The sequence below is a fragment of the Staurois parvus genome, unplaced genomic scaffold, assembly GCF_062004578.1.
Source record: "Staurois parvus isolate SC_StPar_1 unplaced genomic scaffold, SC_StPar_1.0 ptg000729l, whole genome shotgun sequence".
Classification (NCBI taxonomy): Eukaryota; Metazoa; Chordata; class Amphibia; order Anura; family Ranidae; genus Staurois; species Staurois parvus.
This window is the reverse complement of record NW_028318525.1, coordinates 394,949-407,158: the sequence shown is the minus strand read 5'-3', so window position 1 is coordinate 407,158 and position 12,210 is coordinate 394,949. Positions and strand designations below refer to the sequence as shown.

At 45.2% G+C, this 12,210-nt stretch overlaps 1 protein-coding gene across 1 annotated transcript in view; it reads right to left on the bottom strand.

The window, feature by feature from the left end:
• Positions 1-7,675, bottom strand: part of LOC149445310 (TATA box-binding protein-like 2) — a 30,225-nt gene extending 22,550 nt beyond the window's left edge. The window contains 1 exon segment of the mRNA XM_089653938.1: positions 7,603-7,675. Coding sequence (XP_089510064.1) covers positions 7,603-7,675 — 73 coding nt within the window.
• Positions 7,676-12,210: the final 4,535 nt, after the last annotated feature.

Here is a 12,210-nt window from a genome sequence, read left to right as displayed (position 1 = left end):
GACATAAATTTATGCTATAAATGATAAATACTTGTGAGCTATTATAAATAAGGTTTTCAGTGAATGATTTATAAATACTAGTGTCATGCGCTTGGTGCGCTGGCACTCACACAAACTCACTAATTAGTGTTCATACAGTAACAAAATATTAATAGTGCCGCGCTCCTATAGCTATTTATTGTGATATATATACAATCTACTCTCTTCCAATAATTATATATATTAAAACCTCATCAGAAATCACTATGCTTAGTGGGTAAAAAATTATATGATCACTGTGACAGGTGAATCAAAAAATGGTTATATAAACACCTAAATAAATTGAGCTGATATCAATCAAATAAATTAACATTAAAAAGTGCCACTCATCAATCAATATTTGTGCAAAAACATATACTAATATTAATGTGCAAGTGCAGACTTAATGATACATGAATAAATAAAATGAAAAGTCTTTTAAAGTAAGTGCAATGTGCAGGTGAATCCTTATTCCCTTTTTCCTCAGGTGCCTTGTGATCTCCCTATGCGCTCACCTTAATATTTGCCCAAATAAATTCAGGCAAATAAGCTTTAAATCCTTCCAGGATTGATGGAATAATACTGCTGTATAGGATGTTTCCACGGGGTAAGTGTAGATATATTATGGATACTCCTGTACTCTCCTCTCTCTCCTTAGGCTGCTGTTCATAGGTGAGTATTTAAACCAGCTCTATAGGGATCTCCTTGTTCCCCTCCTGGGGTCACCTCCTTATCATATCCTCCTTTCTCCAGTGTGGGGAATATAAGTCAAAGAAAAAAGACCATGGTGCCTTATCCTTTTTTGTAGCAGAATTTTATTGCTACTGATAGTGTTATTTCACAGCATTATAAGGTTCCCTGGTGATCCAGGACAGCGTACACAAATGCAGTTAGCAGTGAGTGAGCAAACCTCTTCCTCTGTCTCTCTCTCTCTGCCTGCCTCCGTCCGTACTGAAATCTCCAAGCCTCTCCGATGCAACGTCGTGACGTCAGAGCCCCTCCCCTACGCGTTGCGTCACAGGGTCACGTGACTTCATCAGGGGGAAATGAAGTCACGTGACTTCATCAGGACATAAATTTAATTTGGGTTCAGTGTTGCATGACCACGCAATTGCCAGATAAAGTAACACAGTGCCGTAATGCAAATAATGGCCTGGTCAGGAAGGGGGGTAAATCCTCTGGAGGGCAAGTGGCTAGTCAATGCATAGAAAATGCAGGTCAACGCAGTGCAAGTAAAGAAAAAATATTTGTTTTGTGATTTATTTTATGACCCACAGCATTTGATGTCACAATAAATTACCATTAAGCTCAGCAGCACAACCATTGGTCCTTCCCCTCATGCCAGGGTGCTAGGCTTAATCCTAGACTCTGACCTCTCCTTTGGGCCCCACATCCAATCACTGCCTAAATCCTGCCGCCTCAACTTCCGGAACATTTCCAAAATCCGCCCCTTCCTGACCAATGACACCTCAAAACAACTTATCCACGCCTTGATTACTGCAACTCCCTCCTCACTGGTCTACCGTTACACAGGCTATCCCCCTTCAGTCTATTATGAATGCTGCTGCTAGACTCATACACCTTACCAACCGATCAGCTACTGCTGCCCCTCTCTGCCAATCTCTTCACTGGCTTCCAATAACCCAATGTATAAAATTCAAAATACTAACCACAGCTTACAAAGCCATCCACAACACTGCCCCTAGCTACATCGCCAGCCTCATCCACAGATACCGCCCAAATCGCCCGCTCCACTCCTCCCATGATATCCTCCTCTGTAGCTCCCTCATCACCTTCTCCCACGCTTGCCTCCAGGACTTCTCCAGAGCCTCTCCCATCCTCGGGAACTCCCTACCACAGCATGTCCGGTCAGCCCCCACCCTGTCTACCTTTAGGCGATCATTGAAAACTCACTTCTTCAGGGAAGCCTACCCCACCTCCACCTAAGAACTGTACTTGAATCACCTCCGCCAGATCATCCCCCACAGCTATCACCTTTTGTATCACCTCCCCCTTCCTTTAGATTGTAAGCTCCACGAGCAGGGCCCTCACATTCCTTCTGTACTGAAATGTATTGTAATTGTACTGTCTCCCTTATATTGTAAAGCACTGTGCAAACTGTTGGCGCTATATAAATCCTGTATAATAATTATAATAAATCCTATAAAATGCCATGCATTTCAACATACGCTAAAACGTGCATCAACACGTCAACACATGCTAAAATGCAACTAAAATATACGGAAATGTACATGCATTTTCCAAGCACTTTAACCAAACACTTTTACCCCCTGCCTGCCCAGGCCAATTTTTAGCTTTCAGCTGTCTTAGAGTTTGAATGATAGTCCGGGCACACAGCAGAGGGCAGGCTGGCAGGCAATGGGTAAGTCCGGGCACACAGCAGAGGGGCAGTTCAGCCAGGCAATGGGTTAAGTCTGGGCACACAGCAGAGGGCAGGCTGGCAGTCAATGGTTAGTCCGGGCACACAGCAAAGGGCAGGCTGGCAGGCAATGGTTAGTCCGGGCACACAGCCAAGGGCAGGCTGGCAGGCAATGGTTAGTCCGGGCACAGTAGAGAGCAGGCCGGCAGGCAATGGTTAGTCCGGGCACACAGCAGAGGGCAGGCTGGCAGGCAATGGTTAGTCCGGGCACACAGCAGAGAGCAGGCTGGCAGGCAATGGTTAGTCCGGGCACACAGCAGAGAGCAGGCTGGCAGGCAATGGTTAGTCCGGGCACACAGCAGAGGGCAGGCTGGCAGGCAATGGGTTAAGTCCGGGCACACAGCAGAGAGCAGGCTGGCAGGCAATGGTTAGTCCGGGCACACAGCAGAGGGCAGGCTGGCAGGCAATGGTTAGTCCGGGCACACAGCAGAGAGCAGGCTGGCAGGCAATGGTTAGTCCGGGCACACAGCAGAGGGCAGGCTGGCAGGCAATGGGTTAAGTCCGGGCACACAGCAGAGAGCAGGCTGGCAGGCAATGGTTAGTCCGGGCGCACAGCAGAGTGCAGGCTGGCAGGCAATGGTTAGTCCGGGCGCACAGCCGAGGGCAGTCTGGCAGGCAATGGTTAGTCCGGGCACACAGCAGAGGGCACACAGCAAAAGGGCAGACTCCTTGGCTGTAGGGTCTGGCCGCAGCACAAGACCTCTCACAGCACCCTGGGTTACTGCTCGGGTCCTGCTCTGGTATTTTATTGCCGCTCTCTGTACATAACACATCCCTGAATCCTGCACTCTGTACATAACACATCCCTGAATCCTTCACTCTGTGCACAACGCATCCCTGAATCCTGCACTCTGTACATAACACACCCCTGAATCCTGCACTCTGTACATAACACACTCCTGAATCCTGCACTCTGTACATAACGCATCCCTGCATCCTGCACTCTGTACATAACGCATCCCTGAATCCTGCACTCTGTACATAACGCATCCCTGAATCCTGCACTCTGTACGTAACGCATCCCTGAATCCTGCACTCTGTACATAACACATCCCTGAATCCTGCACTCTGTACATAACGCATTCCTGAATCCTGCACTCTGTACATAACACATCCCTGAATCCTGCACTCTGTACATAACACATCCCTGAATCCTGCACTCTGTACATAACACATCCCTGAATCCTGCACTCTGTACATAACACATCCCTGAATCCTGCACTCTGTACGTAACACATCCCTGAATCCTGCACTCTGTACGTAACACATCCCTGAATCCTGCACTCTGTACATAACGCATCCCTGAATCCTGCACTCTGTACGTAACGCATCCCTGAATCCTGCACTCTGTACATAACACATCCCTGAATCCTGCACTCTGTACATAACGCATTCCTGAATCCTGCACTCTGTACATAACACATCCCTGAATCCTGCACTCTGTACATAACACATCCCTGAATCCTGCACTCTGTACATAACACATCCCTGAATCCTGCACTCTGTACATAACACATCCCTGAATCCTGCACTCTGTACATAACACATCCCTGAATCCTGCCACACTTTGTCTAACGCACTCTTCCACAGTTTGTGCAAAACCATTTGTAATGGAAGCTATTTATTCTTTTTTTTTCAATGATTGTGCTGGGGTTTGTGTCTGTGAGACCCTTGCTTGTGGAACAGCAATCAAAGCATATTTTATAGGTACAAGGTTTTGTTTAACCATGCCCCTTAGCCCCTCCCACTGTTAATCATTTGGTCACACCCATTTTTGCTACGCACGCCACAGGTCACTTCCGCCCTCAAGTGTCCCTCATTCTGAAGTTCATACGTTGGGAGGTATGGAAACAGAAACTGGTGCAGACAGACCTGAAACATGCCTATTTCTGTGCCATTATATGTATAATACGCCCTTCCCCCACATGCACTGAGCTTCCTGTGTATGGGGGGGCTGTATCTAGTCATTCCAGACCCCAGAAATATGCAGTGTATTCCTGTGTATGGGGGGGCTGTATCTAGGTCATTCCAGACCCCAGAAATATGCAGTGTATTCCTGTGTATGGGGGGGCTGTATCTAGGTCATTCCAGACCCCAGAAATATGCAGTGTATTCCTGTGTATGGGGGGGGGCTGTATCTAGGTCATTCCAGACCCCAGAAATATGCAGTGTATTCCTGTGTATGGGGGGGGGGCTGTATCTAGGTCATTCCAGACCCCAGAAATATGCAGTGTATTCCTGTGTATGGGGGGGCTGTATCTAGGTCATTCCAGACCCCAGAATTATACAGTGTATTCCTGTGTATGGGGGGGCTGTATCTAGGTCATTCCAGACCCCAGAAATATGCAGTGTATTCCTGTGTATGGGGGGGGGCTGTATCTAGTCTATCCAGACCCCAGAAATATGCAGTGTATTCCTGTGTATGGGGGGGCTGTATCTAGTCTATCCAGACCCCAGAAATATGCAGTGTATTCCTGTGTATGGGGGGGCTGTATCTAGTCATTCCAGACCCCAGAAATATGCAGTGTATTCCTGTGTATGGGGGGGCTGTATCTAGTCATTCCAGACCCCAGAAATATGCAGTGTATTCCTGTGTATGGGGGGCTGTATATAGGTCATTCCAGACCCCAGAAATATGCAGTGTATTCCTGTGTATGGGGGGGGGGCTGTATCTAGTCATTCCAGACCCCAGAAATATGCAGTGTATTCCTGTGTATGGGGGGCTGTATATAGGTCATTCCAGACCCCAGAAATATGCAGTGTAGTCATGTGTATTGGGGGGGGGGGGCTGTATCTAGTCATTCCAGACCCCAGAAATATGCAGTGTATTCCTGTGTATGGGGGGCTGTATCTAGTCATTCCAGACCCCAGAAATATGCAGTGTATTCCTGTGTATGGGGGGGGGCTGTATCTAGTCATTCCAGACCCCAGAAATATGCAGTGTATTCCTGTGAATGGAGGGGGGGGGGGGCTGTATCTAGGTAATTTCAGACCCCAGAAATATGCAGTGTATTCCTGTGTATGGGGGGCTGTATCTAGGTCATGCCAAACCCCAGAAATATGCAATGTATTCCTGTGTATGGGGGGGGGCTGTATCTAAGTCATTCCAGACCCCAGAAATATGCAGTGTATTCCTGTGTATGGGGGGGGGGCTGTATCAAGGTCATTCCAGACCCCAGAAATATGCAGTGTATTCCTGTGTATGGGGGGCTGTATCTAGGTCATGCCAGACCCCAGAAATATGCAGTGTATTCCTGTGTATGGGGGGCTGTATCTAGGTCATGCCAGACCCCAGAAATATGAAGTGTCCGTACGCTGCACAGACGTGCCCATGTGTATGCAGCATAATGATGGCAGCAAATAGGAAGTACTCACCCAATTCCTTGTATCTCACTGGCCAGATGAGTGACGAATCTCTCCATCATTGGCCAATGACATTCTGCAGTGAGTTTGCTAGGCCAATCTTATCCATCTTGAGAACAATCGAAGCGGGTGAGGAATTCTCCGCCTGGAATAGCGATTCTGGTAAGCTGTTGCTAGCAACTGAATGGGGACACCCTGCAACTGTTTCCTCACTGCCATCTGAAGAGCAATTTGAACGTGGCTGGGCTTAGGCATATTCAAATCTTAGTCACAACCCACCTGAGTGAGCCCACCAGGAAGCTGTAACTAGTAGTGGGCCAATAATCTGCGGGCCACAGCCACATGTATACAATGGATGTGTATGTGTGGGGGTGGGGGATGTCTTGTCTGCTTATAATTCCCCAAATTTAATGACATCATTGTTAAAATATCATGACATTCCTCTCCCCATATCAACTTACCTATCTTTCAACCCGCCTATCCTTCCTCCTAAAGCCTTGTACACACTACCAGTGGGCTGAACAGAAAAAACCTGACAGCTCAGGAGGAGTCGCTGTACTTACTATCAGATGTCAGGGATCTCCCCTGCTGTGCTATTCTGTTCTGAATAGAACAAAACACTCTGGTCAGCGCTCTCAGCCATTGGCTGAGAGCAGGGCCATGGATAAAGGTACCACTAGTCCTCCTGTACGGGGCCCAGGCCAGCACGGTGAATCTGATGTGGGTGGGGAGGGTGATCGGCACAGGTGAGGGGGGGAATTACTGGAAGTGATCCCTTGTATGGCTCCCTCTGCAGCAGCTGAAAGCTGGCTTCTTCTCCTCTCCCTCCTGCTGGCTTTCAGCTGCTGTTGAAAGAGGCATACAGGGGATTGGTTCCAGTAAATTCCCCCCCATCGCACCCACTGCACCCATCACCCTCCCTGTGCACCATACTTTTCCCTCTGCTGCCCAGGCGCCCTGTATGTCCCTGCCCCCTCAGTGCTGCCGGCTTCCCCCCTCTCTTTACCATCAGCAGATGCAAGCACAAAACAGGATCCTTAAGGATGGAGAGTGGGGGAAGGGTCTGGTAAATAAGTCACATTTACTAGCCCCTTCCTTTCTGAAATTAATGTAATCAGTACCAATCACTCACTGTGTTCATTCATAATGGAAGCCTAGTAAACTGTGTTTATTTTTTTTTGGGGGGAGGGGGGACTTGTTAGGTTGGCTGTATGGGGCCCTGTGGTTTCTAACAGCAGCCCTGGCTGAGAGCACTGATCAGGAGCCAATTGGCAGACCTTTTTCAGTCATGCCCATTCGACAGAAGCTGGCCAGGTTCTATTGGATCAGCTGCCATGCACACGGGCCGAATGTCGGGTGGTTTCTATTGAACCGGCTGATGCCACCCGCCATTCACCTGTGTGTATTAGGCTTAAGTATCTGAATTTGATGCATCACCCCTTTGAGTGCAACAACACTTGGGGTATATTTACACATGTGGCAAGGACTGCCGCTCCTATGAAAATTGTTCAGTGTTCTGATATACTGGATGCTTATTGCATGCCATTCATTGTGAATAACGCCCCAGTGCACAACCCAGCACAGCGCACCACACCATATGTATTGTGCGTTGTGGTGCCCTTCATTTCTAAGAAATGGTCATGTACTTATGTTCATCTGTTGTGGTGTGTTGGCATAAGGAGTGGGCTGCCTTAAAGCAACACGTTAGCATGTGCCATAATGCATATTAACGCATTGTGATGGAAAGCTGTTGGGCTGAAAACAGCTTCAACTCAACTTACCTTCAGCTATGAAAACTGCAGCACTTTCAAAGTGACCAAAATTATCTGGTGATAGGATCAGTGTTGGAGTCATGATACTTTTTGTATCCATATACACAAACAGGGCTACAGTTCAAATGTGTGCTACAAATAATAAATACAATGTAAAGTACACGGTCTTCCTGTGCAACTGTGTTTCATTCACTACACAAAGAATGTCCTTGGAAATGGATCCATCACCTTCACTAATTATCCAAAGCACTGCATGTGTTCTGAACTCCCCATCAAGTGTAGCCCACTGCATTATCCACAACCGCTTTGGGCCCTTTCAGGCGGGCAGAACGATCGGTCCACCTGTCTGTTCTTCAGGCAGACTCAATCAGACCACCCGTTCTCTATGGGAAGGTGGATGTAAATGGACATGTGTCCGTTTACACCAGCCTGTATCCGATGCACTAAAAACAGGCAGATGGGGGATCCGTTCCCCATCCGTCTAGCACAGGGTTCTCCAGACTTTGTAAACAAAGGACCAATTTACTGTTCTTCAGGCTTTAGGAGGGCCAGACTGTGGCCAATGGAAGCAGAAAATGCCCCAGGTCAGTGGGTGTAAACATTGCCCCATCATTGGTTTTAGTAGGAGGAATAGTGCCCCATTGCTGGTATCAGTGGAAGGAATAGTGCCCTGTTGATTTTAGTGGGAGGGATAGTGCCCCATTTATTGCTGTCAGTGGCTGGAATTGTGCCTGCCCCATTATTGGTGTCTGTTGGAGGAGTAGTGTCCCATTGTTGATGTCAGTGGGAGGCATAGTGCTCCATCACTGGAAGTGGAAGGAATAGTGCCCCAAGGGCCAGATAAAGGCAGAGAAAGGGGCACGTCTGACCCCCGGGCCACAATTTGGAGACCATTGGTCTAGCAGATTGTATGACGGTCGTATATAAACAGACAGGAGGTCCACTTACATCTGACCGCCCCATAGAGAACAGTGGGCCGCTCTGCACAAGCGGAGTGGACACAATTGTGTCATCTGCCTGCTCAGCGGTGATCAGCGGACAGATGTGTGAAAGGCAAGGGTACATTTTTTTATTGTTCAACCAGCAGATTGAACAAAAAAAATGATTCAGTTCCCCCATCAACGCACTTAGTGTTGATGGGGGAATCCCTTTCATAGAGATATGGTATTCTGACAACAGGCAGAATTCCTTTCCATCAGAATACGATTAGTGCTGTCTGTTATAGCTGGAGGCACTGATCAGGCAAAAAAAAACCCTGACAGGCTAGTTGTATAGAAGTCAGTCAAGATCCAACCTACCTGCCCATAGATGGTTCGATCTACTATCCGAATTTTAATCCATCTATGGCCAGCTTAAAGTTTGGATGTGCATTTTCACCTTTATCTCCAGATCTCTCTAAGCAATACTTGATTATTTTGAAAAGAATTACCTAAGCGATATAAACTACATGAATTTTTGCATTATAATAACTCATGTGGTGTTTATCTCAAAAGTAGTCAATTCACAAAAAAATGCATTATTTACCGAATGCGTTAAATATTTATGTTTTGTGATATTTAGCTCTTAAAATTTGAGTTATTTATGGTATTGAAAACATTCTAGTGTGCTTTCAATCACAAAAGGATCTCCCTCTGATGAAATTTTAAAATTTATCTTCATTCTTGAACTCAGAGAATACTGATACATCGTGATAAATTACGAATGTGTGTGTTTTTAGTGAATTGTTAATGATTTATCTCACTATTTTAACAAATGTGTGGTATTTATCTCACATTCTATATTTTACTTTAATGAATTGACTCTTATTATTATTATCTCATGTGATATTTCCATAAAATGGGTCACGTGACCTTCATATCGCATGTGCTAGCCTTTAGTGAATTGACCTCTATCTTTCAGTGTGTGAAGGATATAAACATAAAATACAATCCAATGGTGTAATACTGCTTTATTTAAAAAACAAACATTGTTGAGCTTTCCTTACATAAGTGCAATATGCCCTATGACAAACAACTTGCAAGTATGGGACCACTGTCACTGCCACCCTTAACTCTATTATTGGTAAAGCCCCATCTCATCCTTTCCCTCAGGGTAGGTAGATACTTTAAAACAGTGCAATGACATCACCTGCCTAACCTATGCAGTTTGCTAAAGGACTTCATCAGGAGTATTATGCTTTTTAGTCTCTTATTTATAATTCCTAAACAAAGCATGTAATCTCTTGCAGTTGAAAATACCCTTCCAGGAGAAGTCTAAAACTTTTTCTGATCACTTCTTCACTGACAGGGTATAGAATCGGGATGAGCACTATGGAAAAATTTGTTTATTTTGTTTCGGATTAATTTGTTAAGTTAGTCATTTTGTTTCGTCTTAATCGTTATTTTAGAATGATTTGTTTTTGGAATTTGTTTTGTATATTCAAATTCATTTTGTATATTCGTTATTTTCAAATCGATTCAAATTTGAATTTTGGAAGATGGCTATATTATTAATATTATTATTATACAGGATTTATATAGAGCCAACAGTTTGCTCAGCGCTTTACAATATAAAGGGAGACAAAACAGCAATCATACAGTTCAATACAAGAGGGTTAGGAGGGCACTGCTCCTTGCAGCTTACAATCTAAGAGGGAGGGGCTGGTGGTGCAAAAGGTAATAACTGTGGGGGATGAGTAATAAAAAATTCCATTATTAGAGGAGGCGATAGTCGGATGTATTGGGGTAGAGAGTTCCAGAAGATGGCGGAGGCTCTGGAGAAATCCTGGAGATGACCATGGGAGGACGAGACAAGGGAGCTAGAAAGCAGGCGGTCGTGGAAGGAGCAGAGAGGATGGTTTGGGTGATACTTGGGCTGTATTTGTTCTATTTCATTCTATTCTGTTTTATTTTTCTATTCTATTCTTTTCCATTGTATTCTATTCTATTCTTTTATTTTATATTCTATTCATTTATTTTATATTCTGTTCTGTTATCTTTTATTCTTTTCTATTCTATGAAGCAGTCTAAGGCTTTGTTCTCACTGGCATTGAAAGCAGGCGTTTGAGAGGCATTTTTAATGCTTCTCTAATGCCTATGCAAATGATACTATGGGCAGCACATAGTGCTGTTTACATTATCAAAACATGAAGTGTTAGCGTAGCACCACTTCAAATTTGAAGCATCATGTCGAATCAGGAGGGGTTTGAAGCCTTTCAACGCCTCACATTCAAGTCTAAGGTGACGCTCCTCAAACGCAATGGCAGGTATTTGCTAGGGCATTTGCATTGCGGTTGCAGAGCGTTAATAACATTACAGTTTATTTAGTTTGTGGTGAGATTTTAACGCTTGTCAAATGCTTATAAAACACTTCAAAACTGCACAGAGAGCATTTGGGGAGTGTTTTTAACGCTTGTAAAAACCAGTCTAAAACCCATACTAAAGCTCAATAATACCTGTCTAAAGCCCATAGTAAAGCTCATTAACTCCTGTCTAACGCCTATACCCACATGGCAGAAAAATATATTTGAAATATATTTAAAAAATATTCTTCCCAAATATATTGACATATATTTGAAATGCTACAATTTTGGCCGTATTCAATATATTTCAAAATATATTTCAATTAATGAATAAATATATACTGCATGTTGAAATGCATTTTTATATTAAAAAAAACCATATACGTTTAAAAAATATATTTTTTTAAAATATATTCTTCAGATTTTTTTAACATATAAAAAGTCATTTTAACATATATTTTTACATATATCTGTAAATGCATTCCAAAAATGTAGATTTGTATTTTTAAAGACATACAGTGTATTTGAAATGTATTTTTAAATACCGTATTTTTCACTCCATAAGATGCACTTTTTCCTCCCAAAAAAGGGGGGAAAATGTCAGTGCGTCTTATGGAGCGAATATGGAGTGGCCGGTCCGGTATTTCCACCGCCGCCATGTCAGAATACCGGGCCTGCCGCTCAGCTCTGCAGCGGGACCTTACCTGTTCCTCTATTCAGCGGCGCGCTGTCTTGCCGGCTTCTGTAGTGTGGGCTTGACAGCCGGGTGCCAAGTGCGCATGCGCAAGAAGAGGTGCTCTTTGTGAATGGTAAGGCGGCACCTGGGACACATGACAGGTCCCAGAAGCCGCCGGACCAATCACAAAGTGCAGCGCTTCTCGCTCATGAGCACTGGGCACCCGGCTGTCAAGCCGAGCGCCCACACTACAGAAGCCGGGAAGACAGCGCGCCACTGGATAGAGGAACAGGTAAGATCAAAGAACAACTCCGCGGAAGTAAGAGTGGGTACCTGTCAAATTCAGGTACCCGATCCCCCCCCTCCCCAAAGGTCAGCAGTCATCTCCTGTACTGTCCACAGTCTCTGGTCATCTCCTGTACTGTGTCCGCAGTCTCTGGTCATCTCCTGTACTATGTCCGCAGTCTCTGGTCATCTCCTGTACTGTGTCCGCAGTCTCTGGTCATCTCCTGTACTATGTCTGCAGTCTCTGGTCATCTCCTGTACTGTGTCTGCAGTCTCTGGTCATCTCCTGTACTATGTCCGCAGTCTCTGGTCATCTCCTGTACTGTGTCCGCAGTCTCTGGTCATCTCCTGTACTATGTCCACAGTCTCTGGTCAT